This window comes from Drosophila ficusphila, unplaced genomic scaffold (assembly GCF_018152265.1).
Source record: "Drosophila ficusphila isolate 14025-0441.05 unplaced genomic scaffold, ASM1815226v1 contig_412, whole genome shotgun sequence".
Taxonomy (NCBI): Eukaryota; Metazoa; Arthropoda; class Insecta; order Diptera; family Drosophilidae; genus Drosophila; species Drosophila ficusphila.
The window spans coordinates 3783351-3801354 of record NW_025064326.1 but is presented as its reverse complement, the minus strand read 5'-3'; the positions used below and the strand labels follow the sequence as shown (position 1 = coordinate 3801354).

The following is an 18004-nucleotide window of genomic DNA, read 5'->3' as shown; positions in this document are numbered from 1 at the left end:
TTCAACTTCAGCGGGCTTAGTGGAAAGATACAGGTATAAAATATCTTTCACATAAGTAAACTATCCCACATAAGAAGTGCTGGTCATTTAATAAATGTGGCTTAAAATTTTAGCATATACCCGCTATAAACTAATAAATCACTTCATCTCAGTTGGGCAGAAACTTACTATCTTGGCAAAATCGGCTTATCTCATCACAGTTTTTATTGGCCGCAGTCTGCTATTCTAAGTTGAACTATGTTCGAGGGTCTGCAGACTGCGGCGTTGATTAGATTAAGGAACATTAAAGACCCACTCAGTCGGGCGAGCCGTCGACCGGCATTAAACCATAAACGACTGGATTATTTTTAAACAAAATTGTTGTATTTATTGATTTCACCATCAAATCAGATTGCAATCAATTATTCACAGTAGTTTTCTTCGTTCTTTGCTCGTTATCAATGAAATACGATTTTTGGGGGCACTACGGCTCTCAGCGGAGCTTACCAACTAGCTTACTAACGGACTAAATAAACAGCAATAATAATAATAATATTCATAATCATAATGGTAGAGTAATGGTAACTAAAATGTATATCGCATTTGAGGAAACTTAACGGAAACGTATGCAAATTACGGTTATAGTTACGTATCGGATCGGTCGGTTCTCTATATATTTATATAGCGGCATCTACTGGCAACTGCGCGCCGATTCAACATTTTTGTGCTTAAAACTAACAAAACTAGGGGAGCCATATTGCAACGCCAGTCGACTCTCATCATCTATTTACAATACACTCTGAGCGAATCGAATTCTATTTACAGACTATATCAAAATATCAACCACATTTATACACTCAATATATATTGTATCTTTAACTAAATAGCAGCCTTTTCAAATTTTGATAACGTTTTCCAGCGAATCCATCGTCGTTTGGCCTCCGCACAGTTTTAGCTCCTTCTAAAGCAAATAGCAATGTGGATTTTTGGGTTTTCTTCGGTTTTTTTGTTTTCTTGGGTGGTGCAGTTCGATCCTGGTGCGTGTTTGCAGTATTGGCCAACGTTCAACGTCTAACGTCTTAAGTCTATCGAGTTCGTTTTCAGTGACTTAGAAGCTAGTTAACTAAGAATTTGCGCTCGTTGGTTTGGATCGTCTAAAAAAGGGTTACAATTACAATTAAGTTGCAGCAGTCGCGTCTACATATGCACAGATTGGGTTCCTCCTCCTTCTCGTTTGTTAACTAGTCCATAATGGGGATTCTCCGAGAAGATACTTTCTAAAAGTCATAGAACTCGTTCGATTTGTTGTTGAACCGCCGGGTGAGAACGTAGACGACTGCCTCGTAGGTGGCCATCATGATCGCCGTGTTGGGAATCTGGCGCACCAGCTGCGTGGCCAAGCCTCTGTGGGTTGGATGGTAAAAACAGGTGGTATAATTAGTGGACGGATTACTCGACAAATAGCAGTAATCATAGGAAACAACCCGAGCGAACTCGCTCGCTAGTGATAATCAAATTTAGGTAAACAAACGAAAATATGCGACGCAAAAGAATTTAAATAGACTTTACGATGAGGAGGCGTCCACGAATTCGTGGGTGGCGCATTATAATTCATTAGCTATGAGCAAGCGAAAATACGACATCCGTGTTAAGTGTTTGTTTGTTAAAGTTTATATTTAAAAAAAAAAATATGTATATATATATATATAAAATATAAATATATTTTGGAATACGTGCAGAGTAGACGATATGTGGGATTCCCTTTGATTCAACTGGGATTTACTTTTACTTTAATCTAATAGGTCAACGAAGATGATTATTTTTATAGAAGGAATGCGAAATACAATTATTATCACCCCTTGTCTAAATTGGGTTGTTTTGATGATTAAAGAAATATAATAAATCTATTGCACCCACCTATAGAGTCCTGCTCTGCCCTCCTCCTTCCAAACAGTGTGTAGGGTCTGCCAGAAGGAGTTGTACTTGTTGCCCTCCTCCCGCAGACGAGTTCGAGCCACTTCGTGGGGATAAGCGATGCAGGAGGCAATTGTTTTGGAAACAGCCCCGGCCATCATGAACTCCAGGAAGTCTCGAGAGCCCTTTGTGTCAGTATGCCTCTGATTCCGCTGCTCCAGCTATTATTAAATTAGTGTAAATTTAGAAGAAGAACAAACTAAAATTATATTACTTAAACTTACCAACTTGGACTTGATGAACTCGTAGATGACAAAGTGAATCATTGTCTCGCAGATTCCGAAATAGCTGGCCGTGATGCCCTTGTAGAAGGCGGCAACTCCGCCTTGGGCGTAGACCCGCTCGATGCACTGCCTCACGGTCATTTGAACCTTGGAGTTGTAGTCCAGCTGCATTCGGGTCTTCACAAACCAGATGGGATTCGTGGCCGTGGAGGAGACAAAGCCAGCACTTGCTGCACTCATAATGTGCACCAATGGAGAGTCACGTTCAACAAAGCTAAGGAAAAAGTCAATGATTAGTTGGGTACTTAGTAAATGACTTCTTAAGGCTGTACCATAAATATGTGTCGATAAATAAATAATTTAGAGAATGTTCGGTGCCTTACTGATTAACTCTTTTCGAATCCTTTTCTTTTCGGTGGTTTTAAAAACCCTTACTCAAAGTTGAAGAGGTTTCTGGGGTATGGAAATTTGATTTTCATTTGCAATTCGGTCGGAAAAGTGCTTTAGGACACTTTCGTGTTACAAGACACTTACCCCAAACTGTTGAGCGTGTTCTTGGTTTGTGAGTAGGTGCAGAAGTAAATGGCACGGGAGGGGGCCACGCCCACGAGATTCGGACCCAGGCCTTTGAACAGAGCGCGGGGACCCTCGTTCTGGACAATGTGTCTACAAAAGCAGAAAGCAGAAAGTCCATTAGATATATTTTCCACGGTTACGTTTAGAAGAAAATCAATACTTACCGCAGGCACTGCACGATGCTCATGGATTTGGGGGTTGTGGATGAGATGCCGCAATGCGAAATGGCCATGATCTGCAAGGGCGAAAAAACAGCTTTGATTAGTGAAACCATTCAACCAGTTGTGGGGCAATGGATATGAAGGTATCGAAGATGTTAAAGGCGGCTCTTTTGCGCGGGGGTTTAGGGCTTGAACTCAAGCTATAATAGTTAGGATGCAGATGGCAGTGTAAATGGGTATGAGAGAATAGGTAAAAAGAATTTGGTACTACCCTACGCACACCCCCAATCACCTGTGGCTGTGATCTGTTACGTAATATCGTTGTGCTTAGCTTACGTCGTTGTTCCGGCCGCAAAAGCTCCGACTGGCCACCATTCGCCGGTCCTCCGGCATTCTCCGCCAGACGCGATGGCGTCATAAAGGCCGTAGAGCTCTGCAGACGCGTCTTCACCACTTCCAGGGGACATGTGACCACGGCACCCACTGTGCCAGCCGATCTACAGAAACAAAAACGTAAGAATAACATAAGAATATGTAATCATCACGTAATCCCTACTTAAAAATCGTAGTACTACTTATATTACAGGAATAATCTTTTATTATTTTAATTGGTACAGGAATAGCGAAGAAAGTATGTATTATTTTTGAGAACTTATGTTTTTCAAGTTCAAGACAAATTTCTATGAACATAAAAGTGCTTTAAGGCATTAAACGTCACGCCATTATTTTTCCCTCTACCAATGGCAAACATTCAACTATGAAATAGCTCAAAAATAAATCACCAAGCACGCAGAAAAAATATCTATTTCCCAAACTCGTATTTCTTCGATTTGCGCAATCCGCCGGCTAAAAATGTATTTCCATTCTGTGCATATAGTATAGCCAACTACTTGAGCAGTATGTCCCATTCCATTTCAATTTGGATTTTAAGTGGCGGGCATTTTTGATTGGCTGCATTGGAAATGAATGGCATTTTACTTAATGCAATGAAAGGGTTGTGGTTGGGGAAATCAGGGAAGAAGGAGGAATGGGTGTGATGTCCATCAAGTATCCAAAGCAAATTATAGAGCATTTTCTATTTCACTTCATTACACATTCCAAGTGCATGTAAAGCAAGGTCAGAAGATTGTTTACTGAAATGTGAAATAGCTTAAAGCAGATGGCTTAGTCATTTGGCGCTGCCAGTCAAGAGGAACCCGAAAAGAATTTATATAAATTATGTCAGGTTCTTAAATTTATTTCATAAGTTACACAACCCTTTTTGGAATACCTTTAAACTGCCGTCTTTCGCTTTGAAGTTTTTAACCTTGACATTAAGTTTGTTTCAGATTAACAATTTGTTTACACCTGCACCAAGAGTGCTCCGAAAATTAATTATACACGACCTTTCCCAAAAACCAACACTGATTACCTCTATCAACATGAACAACACATGGGAACCTCGTTATCTAGGAATATGTGTGCAGAAGCATAACTCGTGATCGGAAACCTGTAAATTGGCAGTTGGCAACCGAGAGTCGTAAAGTGGAATTATTATAATCGGGTGACAATAAACTCACGAAGGGGAAAAGGTTATGCAACAAAGAGAACAGAGAAGCGGAAATTATATGGCAGAGAAAAGCCGGCGAGAAGTTTGATCGATGTGAGATACTTTGGGGACAGACACGAATGTCTCCCTTAATCCCAGACAAAAAACAAAATTTAATCAACTAGCTGGCAAGCGAATGGGGGGAATACTTTTCTCTCGGTCGATTTCGCAAATCTGGCGGCGATTGCAGTGGGGATAGGCTATAGAGAACCGGTCCAAGCTGGTTCAGGATTGACCCGGCTATATTTGCGATAACCTTTGATGCCTGCCAGCGGATGAATTGCAATGACCGGACAGAAGCAGCCTCCGCTTATCAGTCATTAGGTTTGCCTATCAGTGGGCCACGTCCATTAGGGCATATAGTACTTTTATGGTTGCTCGATCCGCATCGAGTCTGGTATGCCATTGTGACATAATTGCTCCGCAATCGCTGGTTAAGAGCCCCAAAGCCACCAAAACACGCCACCATATGCTGTGTTTTGGTAATATAATCTAGACACTTTTACCCCTTTCTCTGCGCAATTAAAATTAATCACATTTAATCAATGCATTAACGGGAAGCTCGACTATTGAGTTTCAATTAGCATCTGCCTGGCACATCACGCGAAAATCAAGCAAACTGTGCGCCAGACCAACAGAAAGTAGTTCAGACAGACGGTTGTACAAACAATCCAAGGATAAGTCGGACTTCAGTGGAACAGTTTACTGACTTCGGAACGAGGTGATTAATGAGTTGTCCAGTCAGCTTAGAACTGATGAATAGAAAATTAAAGGGTGATAAATGCGAGTTAGAAATTAATTGAAAGCTCAAGTGTAACAACAAGGGGAGTAATAAAGGTATACATTTTACTATCAACAAAAATCCATTTAGCTTTTTAAGGATTTAACCTAAAATTATATATTGTATCTTGAATTTTAAAGAAATATTTTGTTAAAATATTATTCCAGCACCCAAAATAAATTTCTTTAAAAAGTAAGCAATCTGTGTTGCTCATGTGTGAGACATGTGAAATTCCCAATTAGTACATTTGCGTGTGCATCCGAGTACCGATTTTTATAGCTATATACATTGCTATTCCCGATCGATGGCCTTTGGCGACGCATGTGCCAGAATCGTGCTATTTGCAACTGGTTAACGCGCGATTTATCTGTTCTTTGACATTGTTTGGGGTACTTTTGTTCCCGAAAAAACACACGCGTTGCCTGATAAGAGCGGAAATTTTAGACCCCGCAGACGGTGTTTAAAAGGTATAAAAAGAAAGCAAGTGGACCGCATGTATTTGGTGTGATAATTTCAATTGGAAATGCGTCAGCCTCTGCTGGGGTGACTTTTGTCCAGGTGCTTGAGGAAGAATCCCCCCACACACCTCACCTTTTACAGCTGATAAAGATGTCTTGGCGGGGAGACTTTCTTATCAAACAATATTACGCATATTTCAATGCCTTTTGCGTTTCGCAGACCTTAGTTCCCATCTTATCAATGCCGTTTTTATTTTCACGTTTTTCAGCTCCTGCTTCTTTTGGCTTCTTTTTTAGATTACGAAATCCGTGGAAAGTTTTCAACGTTATTGTTTATGGGTCAAAGGAACCGAAGGTTGAAAAGGAGAACTATTTTTAGCTATAAGATTGGCTCTGAGGAAGTTTAAACAATTAAGATAATCAATTATAACGATAGAGCATTCCTTAGATTAGTAAAAAGATTTTAAAAATCGTATTATTTTCTAATAAAACTTGGCACGCGACCTTCTATATTTTCATTCTTGTTTCTCACAGTTTTTGTATATATTGGTTTATATGTAGGTATCCACAATATTTAGAATTTGTGTCTAGATCAAGAGTATAATAAAATCAAGGCGCCCTTGACACAATTATTGCTTTGGCAAGATTATTTTGAATTGTGAAAATAAATATAACTTAATATAAATAAAAAAATATATTTTTAATATATATTTTCTTTAACTTTAAATGTTGACGCACAAATTGAGTTTTTCTTTAAACGGAAAACACTTTCCGCCTTGTTTTGACCTTATTGATGCTATTAATAAAATTCATATATGTATGCATAACCAATAATCAAAAAACATAAGCGTACGTGCAGCGAGACACGTTTGAAAAACGGTAGAAAGTGCAGAAAATTATGTTATTTAAAGGTATGAGACTTAAAAAAGTATTAACCACAAGAAAATGGTAAAGGTGAATGCATTTACTTCAATGAAATAAGTTAATTTATGATCTTCGGAAGCGTATGATTGGGTAAATAATAAAAAATCCCAGCTAATATACGTCATATTAGGGCTATACAAGTTTAAAAGAAAGCGCAACAGCACAAGAAATGGGCACTTGCAGCTTGGCTGACATTGTTTGTTTAGCCGTCGTCCGCGTAATACCCCACAACACCCCCTTTGAACACCTTGGTCACTGTTGTTTGTTGCAATTCACTCGCCTTCAACTGAGTCAGTGTGCCAGAAAAAGTTTATTTGCCTGGTCTGTCGTCTCGTTGAAAAACCAAAACAAATTCGAAATCGCTTGCCAAGCTCAATTTAGATTTGTTTCTCGACAAATAACAGCAAAATATGTAGGCAAGAAAACAATGCAATATAGTATATAGGTGAGCAGAGAAATGTGCAATATGGTGTGCCAAATCGAGAACTTATAGGGAATAGATCACAGCTGTCTAAAGCACTTTAGCAGTTTCGCAATTGGTACTAATTGCCCTTTGTCAGCAACAATTTAAATTATTATTTAAAACCGTAAAACTCATACAAAAATATTGTCCCGAACTCTAAAAATAAACTTATTGTTCTAAACTTATTTTCTTTTGTGTATTACAATCCTGGTATTTTGTTTTTTTTTTGTTTTGCTTATGTAAGACCCGCCTTTGGAGGCTTCAGATACTTGATTAGATGGATGTCGGTTAATTGTTTGCTTTGTGGCTTATTTATAGCGATAACAATGTGCGGCAGGCAAGGTTGTTTTTATTTTTTTCCAACGTGTACCAACACGAGATACCCCAGAACTAACGACAACTATGTAAGAAGGCAGCTACAACAACTGGGGTATTAAGCCAGCTCAAGTTGCAACGTGCAGTTCCTTCCTTCCATGTCCCCCCAGTTAAGGTATATATTACGCATATATGTATGTATGTATGTAAACCACTCACATAGATACGGTTATACATGGATGGACGACGTCTTACGACAATTTGTGCACATTGAAACTGCATTGTTGTCGATTTTTTTGCCGTTGATAAGTGGGCTTTAGCTGCCGGCCGGCAAATTGCCCAGTGTCTTGATTGCAAAAAGTTTTGGGGGATTCAAACTGGCATTCTGTGCAAATATTGAGAGGCCAAATGCTTTGGAGGTCATATAAAAGGCCTCTATCAAGGTGCATGTGCGGAAAGTTTATCACAATTGGCACTGCAAGCTTATAACAGCTTTATTAGGAACTGTCAATTTATAAATATTCATTAAGCTTTTAATTAATAATAATAATAATAACAAATACTATTTGTCAACAGTGGTGAAATTGAATAACAAAGTTCTAGAACTTGGAACCAAAGAGGTTTTTAGCAAACAGAATAGCCACGCCACCAACCATAATCAGGCCCCCAAATTTATGGTAATCGTACTTTAGTTTACATTTCCTGAACGACCAGAGGCTCGACTTCCGTTTAAATTTGTATTCCTCCTCTGACAAAAACAAAACAGGTTTCACGAATAACTAATATGCCGGCAAGATGAGTGTGTAGGGTGCAGGTAAAAACAAAAATAAATTCAGATGCGACGCGTCTAAAAATAGCCACCATAAAAGTAATAAAAGAAACAACAACAAAATAATTGAAGCTTGTCAGGCATATTGAAAATCCAATTGGACACTGCCTGGGAAAATGAACCGAGAATGTGTGGAGAAAGAAATAAAGAAAGGGACAGACCCCCTGATTTGCTTTGTTTATTTTTGTTTGTTTGTTGCAATGCATTTATATATTTTACTTGTTCCGTTTATCTCGGTTGTGATTTCACCAGCTGTCGCTCCCGTACAATAAAAAAGAAAACACGTGAACAGAGCGTGTTTCCTGAAGATCAGCCTGATTTTTTTACTGCTCTTTTCGGCCTTTCTTTCTCTATTTTTTTTTTTGGTTTTGGCAATGGCGCCAAAAATGTTCAATACACATTGGTGAACTAAATCTAATCGCAATTGCGACGTTTTTGCCTCGGAATTGCTATTAAATCAAACGGGCAAACCGGTTTCGCTTTAATGGCCTGACCTGCGATAAGACGCAATAGGGAAAAAATCCAGAATTAATAGGCTTCACTTACCCGCCGGCAATCAAATGGATGAAAGTGTCTGCTGTGTTTTGGGCCATATTCAATTTTTCGTAATTCCACACAATCGTATTCTTATTTAATAAGTTTTATCAAATAACTTTGCTGCAACTAACGCGCACTTGATTTTTTCCTCAAAAAACAGACACGACTTGTGTATTTATTTAAGGCACGTTGTGGGCGGTGGACGGGCGACGAGGGGCGGGGGATGGCGGGCCCCAGGAGGAGGGGCTTTTAACCCACTAACGACACTCTCCTCTCCTTTTCCGCTTTCTTTTGTCCTTTGAACTTTCTTCCGACAAGAACTTTGCTTTGGTTCGGTAATTTTTCCCCTAGATTTTTGGCAATGAGTTATGCAACTGCAGTTAAATTCACTGATTGACGTAAATTTTAAATAATGGTTCTTATGGGCACTGCGACAAGTTCGGTATAGTCAATCTCCGATTTTTTACTATTAATCTGGACGATTTGCTCTAAGTTCAACCGCTCCGATTGAAAATTGGAATTTCTCTGACTTTGTTTTTATTTCTTTTTCGTCAGAGGTTTTTTTGCGTTGGTATTTTGCGTTTTTGTGGTATTTTTCTTTCACCCAGATTTGGGGACACTGGAGCTCTCTCTTTTCTCGCTCTCTTACTTTTCCAATGGAGGATTCTCACATGTCACATCCAAAAACAGACGCTTAGGTAATTTTTAAACGAATTTTAATAATTATTTTTGATTTGCCAAAGTATAACAGTCTACAACTTGATCCATTAGATATTATTTATATTTTTCAAATTATTTTAAACGGTTATTGCATCTGTGCGATATACATCGATAACATGCGAGCCCCGTTACTTATATAAATTGAAAACTTATTAAAAGATCTTTTAAATAAAAATAAATTAATGTAGATATTTAAGATTACAAAAAAATAAATCCTTAAGCTTAACGAAATTTAAGAAAAGTTCCCCTTTTTCGCACTCCTACAGTTCCTAGAAGCATTCTACATTTAAGTTTTCGAGATGTGTAATCATTTTTTTTTGTTCATCTGGTAACGCCAAAGTAAAATTCAAAATTGATTTATTTTATTTTTATTTCACATCAACTAACAAATTGGATATTTGTACGATTCTTTATATGTTTGATTTTTGGTGTATTGTTCTTCCTGTGGGATCCTGACTATTTCACACCGTGTATTCGATGCAAATGACTTTAAGGTTTTTCTGCTTAAATTCTATGTCTCAACAACAATTTAGTAACCGTTTATGAATTGAATCTGTGTTTTGGTGGTTGTGTGTAGCTCAATATATAATTTCAAAAGAATTACAGCGACTACAGTAAAGATATTCCAAGCTTCTGAAAACTAACCGAACATCTTGTACATAGTGTATTTTGAAGTGTTTTGTTTTTGTTTTTTATAAATAATGATTAGATCAAGGTATAACATTAATAATAATGTCTAATAACGAAGCATAGAGACAGCAAACGGTTTTGGTAATTTAATTCTGATTCATTTGTGCGCCAGACACAAATTCCGAAAGTAAAGGTTGACGAACACGTGCACCGCCGCCGCCTTCTTTTGGATCTTCAACGCGCAGCTTCCGTCGCCAAGATCCAGATCTCATCCGAGGGGCTGGTGTGGTTGGAATTTCGAAGTGGCCCACCCGCTTACTGGGGCTTCCTGAAGGACTTGCCGGCGAACTTGACGCCAGCGCCGATCTCCTCCTCGATGCGCAGGATCTGGTTGTACTTGGCCAGACGCTCCGAGCGGCAGGGAGCACCGGTCTTGATCTGTCCGGTGGACAGGCCGACGACCAGGTCGCCGATGAACGAGTCCTCGGTCTCGCCGGAGCGGTGAGACACCATGGTGCCCCAGCCGTTCTGCTTGGCCAGCAGATGGGCGGCGATCGACTCGGTGACGGTACCGATCTGGTTGACCTTCAGCAGTAGGCAGTTGCAGGCCTTCTTCTCCACGGCGGTGGCAATGCGCTTGGGGTTGGTCACGGTCAGATCATCGCCCACGATCTGGATCTGGGTGGAGCCGGTCAGGTTGGTCCACGCCTCCCAGTGGTCCTGGTCGAAGGGATCCTCGATCGAGACGATGGGGAAGTCCTTGATAAACTCCTGGTACAGGTTGGCCAGCTTGTCGGCCGGCAGCCACTGCGACTTGTCGCTCTTCTCGTTCTTGAAGTCCAGATCGTACTGGCCATCCTTGTAGAACTCGGAGGCGGCAACGTCCATGCCGATCTCGATCTTGCCGGTGTATCCGGCCTTGGCGATGGCGTCGCTGATCAGGTTCAGGGCCTCCTTGTTGGACTGGATGTTGGGAGCGAAGCCGCCCTCATCGCCCACGGCGGTGGCATCGAGGCCGAACTTGGCCTTGATCACGTTCTTCAGGTGGTGGTACACCTCGGAACCCATCTTCATGGCCTCGGTGAAGGAGGTGGCGCCAGTGGGCAGGATCATGAACTCCTGCATGGCCAGCTTGTTGCCGGCATGGCTGCCGCCGTTGATCACGTTGAAGGCAGGCACGGGCAGGATGATGTCCTTGTTGCCGGCCAGATCGGCGATGTGTTTGTACAGCGGCACGTTCTTCTTGGCAGCTCCGGCCTTGGCGACGGCCAGGGAAACGCCCAGGATGGCGTTGGCTCCGAACTTGCTCTTGTTCTCGGTGCCGTCCAGCTTGATCATGAAGTTATCGATGGCAGCCTGGTCGACGACGTCCAGGTTGGCCTTGATCAGCTCGGGTCCCAGGGTGTCGTTGACATGGCCCACAGCCTTCAGCACCGACTTGCCATGGTAGTTGGCCTTGTCGTTGTCGCGCAGCTCCAGAGCCTCGTGGACTCCGGTGGAGGCACCAGAGGGCACGGCGGCACGGAAGAGTCCCAGCTCGGTGGTGAGGTCGACCTCCACGGTGGGGTTGCCACGGGAGTCGTAGATCTGACGGGCCTTGATAGCTTTGATGGTCATCTCGTCGCTGGCACTGCAAAATCAAAGTCCAACAAGAAGGCAAATTAGCGTTGAACATCAATGGTTTTAATCTAGGCTTGGTGTCATGTGCGAAACCTCAGCTAACCGCAGATAAGACGTTTCAAGATCAACCCTAGGCGCAGACCAGAATATTCCCGAAAGTCCTGACATTGTTTCGGTTTTTAAACTCTTCTAAACGTCACTTAAGCTCTTTTTTAACAAGAATAATATAGCCAATAAACAAAAGCTATCTTCGTTTGTTTCCTTTTTGAAAGGTATTCCCTATTTTAAATTTTGAAATTGTCGCTAAAATTTGGAAAACCCTTTTTAAAAATGTTGAAAAATCAATAAAAATTATTATTTTAAATATGTTTTTATGAAGAAACAGTAATCTTTATTGGCATAACATTGTTAAGGCAGGTGTTGTTGGAAACTTTCATCATTTTCGCACGCAATATCTACTGCGAATGGTGTAAGGTTATTTATTCTTGACTTTCCTGAATGACTTTCCTCATGGAATTTTCTCGAAAGTTTCTGTTTCTTTTATAAGCTTAATTTGTCTTCAGAATTCAATTAAATATTTCTAAAATTATTTAAAGTCATTGACACTCGCGGCATTTTTAGAAGCGAAAATAAAATCGCTGTGGGAGAGTTTTCAGTTTTCTCTCGGCGAACAACCGAATGACCTCTAAGCTGCTTTTAAAGGTCATACCCAAAGTGAGACACTCAGTAAAGCCGGAATACGTGGAAATGTTGCAAAAAAAGGAAAGTATCTATTTGTTGCGATATGACAATTTGCTGTCAATTGGCATTATTTGATTTGTGCAATTAAATCGATTTGAAAAGTACGAACAAAAATGTACCCACTTGAAAATTTGCACACCACAATTTGTTAGATAATCGCGCACAAATCGCTCGCAAGAGCAGTGATTAATTTGTAAGGCTTTCAATGAGCGTTATTCTATATGCACTCGGCAGATAAAATTATTAAATATTTTTTACTCTAAACCCACGCACACTCCAAACTCTTAATTATACATACCAAGTACTTTTGCTGAACTGCAGAAATTTAAATCCAGATGAGAGCTGGCTGGCTGCTGATTTCGTTCTGAGGGCGACTGAAACCGCTGAGAAAACGCTCGCCGATTTTGCTGTTCGCGACGAAAAAAATTTGGGGAGAGCCCAACGCAGTGTCAGAACTTGCGCCATTGTGTGGAACTTGGGGAGCGGCTGAGAGAATTTAGAGCTGGGAATACGACCGATTATTTTATTTAAACAAAAAGGGAAAAAAAATTAACAAACCTGAAAAAAATTGTAATAAAAAATAGTATACAAAACTAAGGATAGTTATAAAACTCCTTGGTTGATAAAGGTAAAATTTATAGCCTCAATTTATGTTGTATCTGTACTGTAAAATAAAATTTAAAGGCAAAAACTGAATCGATGTTTTCGATATAAAAAACTCACCTCTATGGAGAACGTTAGAAAAAATTGGAGAGCGGATTTTATATGTATGTGATTCCAGGTGCTTGCCGGTTCTGAATGTGGGGGTGCGTTTTCCTTTAGTTGTTGTTTTTATTAGAACATTTCCTATATTTTTTTGGGGAAAATTGACCTTCGCACAAGGTTAGAAGCTTCGGCTCCCACACACATCTGTGGATCGCATGTCTTTTTAAAAGAGAGTACAAAATAATGTCAAAGTTAATCGTCGATTAAGCATAAATTAATAAAAATCAGCTGAAGGGTAATTGAAAAATTCTATGTAGGATTTCATTTTTCAGTAAATTTCGGTCTCTCCGGTCGTTCAAAGTCACATACCGGTGCTGTTATTTATGTTTCAGATGCCATAACTTGGAAAAATAAATGCTAATGCTAAAAAATCGTATGATTATGTTTACAACAGCACAGCTGATATTTCTATAAGTGTTTGTATCAATAGCCGCTTTTAAAATTTTAAAAAAAGAACGTAAATGCAGCTTGATTTTTAATATATATTTGGCGCTATAATTAAAAGCTTTTGGCAGATCATAAAAACATATACTTAACAAATTCTTTTTGATTTTTTATTTAAAAAAAAAATATTCTTCGGCTTATTTTTACAAAAATTAAACTATCATAATTTTTTTAAGTTGATTAAATTTCAAACGTTACATTGTTTAAGTTGTTAACATTAACAGACCAGCTGTTGCCAGAACCTGTTAAGTCAGGGCTGCCAAAATTACTTGCAGTGTTGGCTAACGTCTGTCCTCTGCCGCCCATATGTTTTGAACGACACACGCGGATTTTTTGTTTGGAGTTCCTAAGTTTTGGAGAAATATCTATAAAAATGACGACAACCAGCACAATAGTTATGCCCGGCGAAAGAATAACGGCCATTGAGGAGTTGGCCAAGAGCAAGCGGGTGATCCTGGGACCGGGACTGCGCCGACAGGACGAAACGGTGGTGGCCAGCAAAGCGGGTCCTCTGCGTCACAAGGAACCGAGTACTTTTTGGGTGGACAACTACCAGAGGAGATATATTCCAGCACGAGGAGATCTGGTCCTGGGCATAGTTCGTTCCAAGGCTGGTGATCTGTATCGCGTGGATATCGGAGCAGCAGATACGGCCTCCATTTCCTACCTGGCCTTTGAAGCGGCTACCAAGAAGAACCGTCCGGACTTGAATCCCGGCGATTTAATCTACGCAAGAGTTCTGAATGCCAGTGCAGATATAGAACCGGAATTGGTGTGCGTCAACTCCGTGGGCAAACGTGGCAAGCTGGGCGTCCTCGCCGAGGGATTCTTTTTTAAGTGCAGCTTGAATCTGGGCAGGATGCTTCTGCGGGAGAATTGCCCCGTCCTCGCGGCTCTGACCCGCGAACTGCCCTACGAGATCGCGGTGGGAGTCAATGGAAGGATCTGGCTGAAGGCCCACTCCCTGAAGGAAACCATTGCCCTGGCCAATGCCATTGTGGCTCTGGAGCAAACGGGCTGTGCGGAAATCGACAAAATATGCGACAACCTCGGTGACTTCCTGCAGGCTTAGGATTAGTTCTTAGTGTACTTACATTTTATATTAAAAGAAACATAGCCAAAGTGTTGGATTTAATTTTGATGAGACTAATGCCGCAAAGGGGGAGTGTTGGAAACTTATTTGGTTTACATAAACGATTCTCAACAGTCTTCGTCAGAGATGAGCTGACGACAGGTGGTAATCACATATGCATGAAATGTGTATGTACATATATACTTAAAAAACAAACATTTAAATAAATAATATTAAATTCAAGAGCTAATATTTATACCTAGAAATTACATTTTATTAAAGCTTATTACAACTTATAAGCTTATGGCAAAATTAAGTTTATTTTTTAGGCTAGAAACTTTTTCTTATCAGATTCACTGCGCCAACTCTGATGCCCGCGAGCAGCTGATCGTTTGGACCCACTTAGTACCGATTTCTTTGTGGGTGAAAATCAGCTTTCAGTGTTCTCCGTTGCGGCAGAGGACAAAGGTTTCTCCGACCCACCAGCGCCACGAAAGTCCGTCGAAATGACCTTTCTGGAATTTCTGCTGCTCCTGCTGGTGCTCTACTATGTGGGCTATGTGCTCCTCTGGATCCTGCTTGACTGCAATGTGGCCCTGTGGTACAAATCTCGCTTTGGAGTCTCCCTGTCGTCGATGCGTGGACAGGTGGTTTGGATAACAGGTGCCTCGAGCGGAATTGGCCGAACATTAGCCCTCAGCTTGGCCAAACATGGAGTTAAGTTGGTGCTCAGTGCCCGCAGAGTGGAGAAATTAGAGGAGGTGCAGGAGGAATGTCTAGCTGCAGCTAGGGGCCTCCTGGCCACCAAAGATGTGCTTATTATTCCCATGGACATGCTGGATCTGGATCAGCACAAAACACACCTTAACACGGTGCTCAACCACTTTCATCGACTGGATGTTTTGGTGAATAATGCCGGAAGATCCCAACGAGCCAGTTGGACCGAAATCGAGATCGAGGTGGATCGGGAACTGTTCGAACTGGATGTTTTCTCCGTGGTGCATCTTAGCCGGCTTGTGGTGCGGTACTTCGTGGAACAAAATGGCGGAAGAGGGCATTTGGCTGCCACATCCAGCATCGCCGGCTTTAGTCCAGTTCCATTTTCACCGACTTATTGTGCGGCCAAACACGCACTGAATGCCTACCTGCTTTCGCTGAAGGTGGAGATGCGTAAGCTGGATGTAACCCTCTTTGCACCGGGGCCCATTGCCACAGATTTCCTGCAGGAGGCCTTCACGGGTTCTCAGGGCGGAAAAGTGGGCCAGAGTACCGCTAATCAGAAGCGCATGACTGCTCAGAGATGTGGCGAACTTTTCGCTGTGGCCTTGGCCAATAAGATGGATCTCACCTGGTGTGGATTGTTCCCGGTGAACCTATTGGCCTACTGCGCCAGAAATCCAACGCTGACCAAGATCCTGGCTCAGTTTATGACAGAGAAGACGCTGAACAAGATTCGCGAGGGTAAACTGTAAGTGGATCCGTCGGACGCCTCGCCCTCTCCCTCCTCCAAATGGTTCTCAGTCACCTTTTATACTACTGTACAATGTTTAACTACATAAAGAATATATTAACATGAGATTAAGATGGGTGTGCGCTTTAATTGCGATAATCTGGACAGGCACAGTGGGAGTCAAACAGTTTCTTTGATGCAATTGGAGAGTGAGGGAGATATTATGGTAAGCTAATCAAGATTTTTGTTCTTTCTACTTCTAAGATCGTAAGCTAACTATCTGTAGTTCAGTACTAAATTGAGTTCAATTAACTAGTAGGTAATCAATAATAAAACTGGTTTAAGTACAGCCATTTTTCTGCAATTATAGAATCGACAATTAGTCTAATCTTGTCCTCATGACCATTTACATTTCAAAATTTTTGTGCTAGTCTGCAGTTTACTTTTTTATCTTATATTTATCTGCTTGTTAAACCAATTTTAATCTAATCTGTTCCTAACGCTGCCTTGACATGAGCTGGAATCTTGACTCGTTTTCGTTTCGCCTTCGTTATTGTGGTGTTCTGAACTCCTTTAAGTGTTGGTTCGGCTTTCTCCTTTTTGCTCTTTTTGCAGGATAAAGGATTGGGGTTCTTCGGTCCTTTGTGCTTCTTGAGTTTTGGTGCAGTATCAGCGGGCTTAAGACCTTGTTTTTCCTTCATGTAATCGATTTTCTCGACCTGCTTGCCCAGCATAAGGTTCTTGGCTCTTCGTTGCACCCATTTTTTGGAGGCTTTAGATGGGGCTTCCAAAACTGGAGTGGCCTTGTGCAGATACAGAAGGCAACGTCCGGGAATCTTGCGAAGACTCTCCTGCAACTGACGATCTTGTGAAGCCACTACATAGCGATTGTCCTTGGTCTAAAGGAAAAGGGAGTAATTTATTAAGTTAATTGTACCCCACAGTTGGGCATTAAGTGCATTATTTACCATTGTCTTAATGCATTCTGAAGCAGGCACTGGTTTTCCCTCGTGTCCGCATTTGTGGACATGGAATCGCTTGACGATGGAAGTGGCCCCAGTGAGAGGAGCTCCGAGGGACTCCGCCTCCAAGATAACACACTGGGTGGTCAGTAGCTTAACTCCACACTGAAAGTACTTCTTTATCTGCTCATCTATGCCAATTTTTTGCTGTAAAATAAAATATACATTAAGAAATCAACAAGTTTTAATGCGGTAAATCACACCTGCAACGCAGCCTGACAAAAAGTGGCATCAATAAGAACCTGGTACGGTTCCCGATAGTCGAAGTTGCTGGCAAAAAACACCAGAGTTTTGTGGGACTTCTTAAAACGTGATATTTTCATGTTTCAATTTTTTTACGAATTTGCCCATAAAAACAAAAACAGCGTGGGATGACAGTGCTGCGCAGCGTCAAAAGACAGCTGTTTCAAATCAACCGTGCCTAACAGCACACTTTAACTTACAGTGTTCTGTTAGCGAAATTCAAATTTTTTAACATTTGGCGCCCTTTGACAAGTTATCAGAGAATGCATTTTCAACCCTCTTAAAAAGTTGCACACCCTTCTCGTTTTGTTTTCATTTCCTTTCACATAGTTAGTTGTTCTTCCGCTGCAGTTACAAGCGCATCAAGTAGCGCTATAGTGAAACCTTTTTCAACGTCTCTTTTTATAATTCAAAGTGGCAGTGCATATTGAAAGTGTTTGAATAAATGTGAAAGTCATTAGTAGCTAACAAGTCAGTGGAGCAACGAG

The 18004-nt window shown here is 41.1% G+C and overlaps 5 protein-coding genes across 8 annotated transcripts; 2 read left to right on the top strand and 3 right to left on the bottom strand.

Annotated features, from left to right (window-relative positions):
- Positions 1-341: 341 nt before the first annotated feature.
- LOC108094167 (mitochondrial carrier protein Rim2) lies at positions 342-9360 on the bottom strand. Of its 4 annotated transcripts, none has more exons than XM_017194619.2 (7): positions 8819-9360; positions 3186-3411; positions 2918-2988; positions 2712-2843; positions 2178-2451; positions 1897-2114; positions 342-1383 (listed from the first exon to the last, which is right to left on the bottom strand). In XM_017194619.2, exons 1-7 carry the CDS (start codon positions 8863-8865, stop codon positions 1257-1259), a joined length of 1095 nt encoding a protein of 364 aa, XP_017050108.1. In that variant the 5' UTR covers positions 8866-9360; the 3' UTR covers positions 342-1256. The 4 variants fall into 4 exon arrangements, with proteins under 4 accessions (XP_017050108.1, XP_017050109.1, XP_017050110.1 ...); XM_017194620.2 differs by having other exon boundaries at positions 3207-3411; XM_017194621.2 differs by lacking the exon at positions 8819-9360 and having other exon boundaries at positions 3251-3406.
- A 727-nt stretch (positions 9361-10087) lies between these two features.
- Positions 10088-12951, bottom strand: LOC108094139 (enolase). The gene is made up of 2 exons (XM_017194571.2): positions 12819-12951; positions 10088-11789 (listed from the first exon to the last, which is right to left on the bottom strand). The coding sequence occupies exon 2, from the start codon at positions 11774-11776 to the stop codon at positions 10475-10477; it is 1302 nt and encodes a 433-aa protein (XP_017050060.1). The 5' UTR covers positions 11777-11789; positions 12819-12951; the 3' UTR covers positions 10088-10474.
- Positions 12952-13970: 1019 nt separating this feature from the next.
- On the top strand, positions 13971-14851 carry LOC108094143 (exosome complex component RRP40). Its single transcript, XM_017194574.2, has one exon. The coding sequence runs from the start codon at positions 14103-14105 to the stop codon at positions 14799-14801; it is 699 nt and encodes a 232-aa protein (XP_017050063.1). The 5' UTR covers positions 13971-14102; the 3' UTR covers positions 14802-14851.
- Positions 14852-15145: 294 nt separating this feature from the next.
- On the top strand, positions 15146-16385 carry LOC108094140 (dehydrogenase/reductase SDR family member 7). The gene has a single exon (XM_017194572.2). It carries the CDS (start codon positions 15308-15310, stop codon positions 16271-16273), a length of 966 nt encoding a protein of 321 aa, XP_017050061.1. The 5' UTR covers positions 15146-15307; the 3' UTR covers positions 16274-16385.
- A 294-nt stretch (positions 16386-16679) lies between these two features.
- On the bottom strand, positions 16680-17655 carry LOC108094141 (rRNA-processing protein UTP23 homolog). Its single transcript, XM_017194573.2, has 3 exons — positions 17477-17655; positions 17220-17420; positions 16680-17150 (listed from the first exon to the last, which is right to left on the bottom strand). Exons 1-3 carry the CDS (start codon positions 17594-17596, stop codon positions 16737-16739), a joined length of 735 nt encoding a protein of 244 aa, XP_017050062.1. The 5' UTR covers positions 17597-17655; the 3' UTR covers positions 16680-16736.
- Positions 17656-18004: the final 349 nt, after the last annotated feature.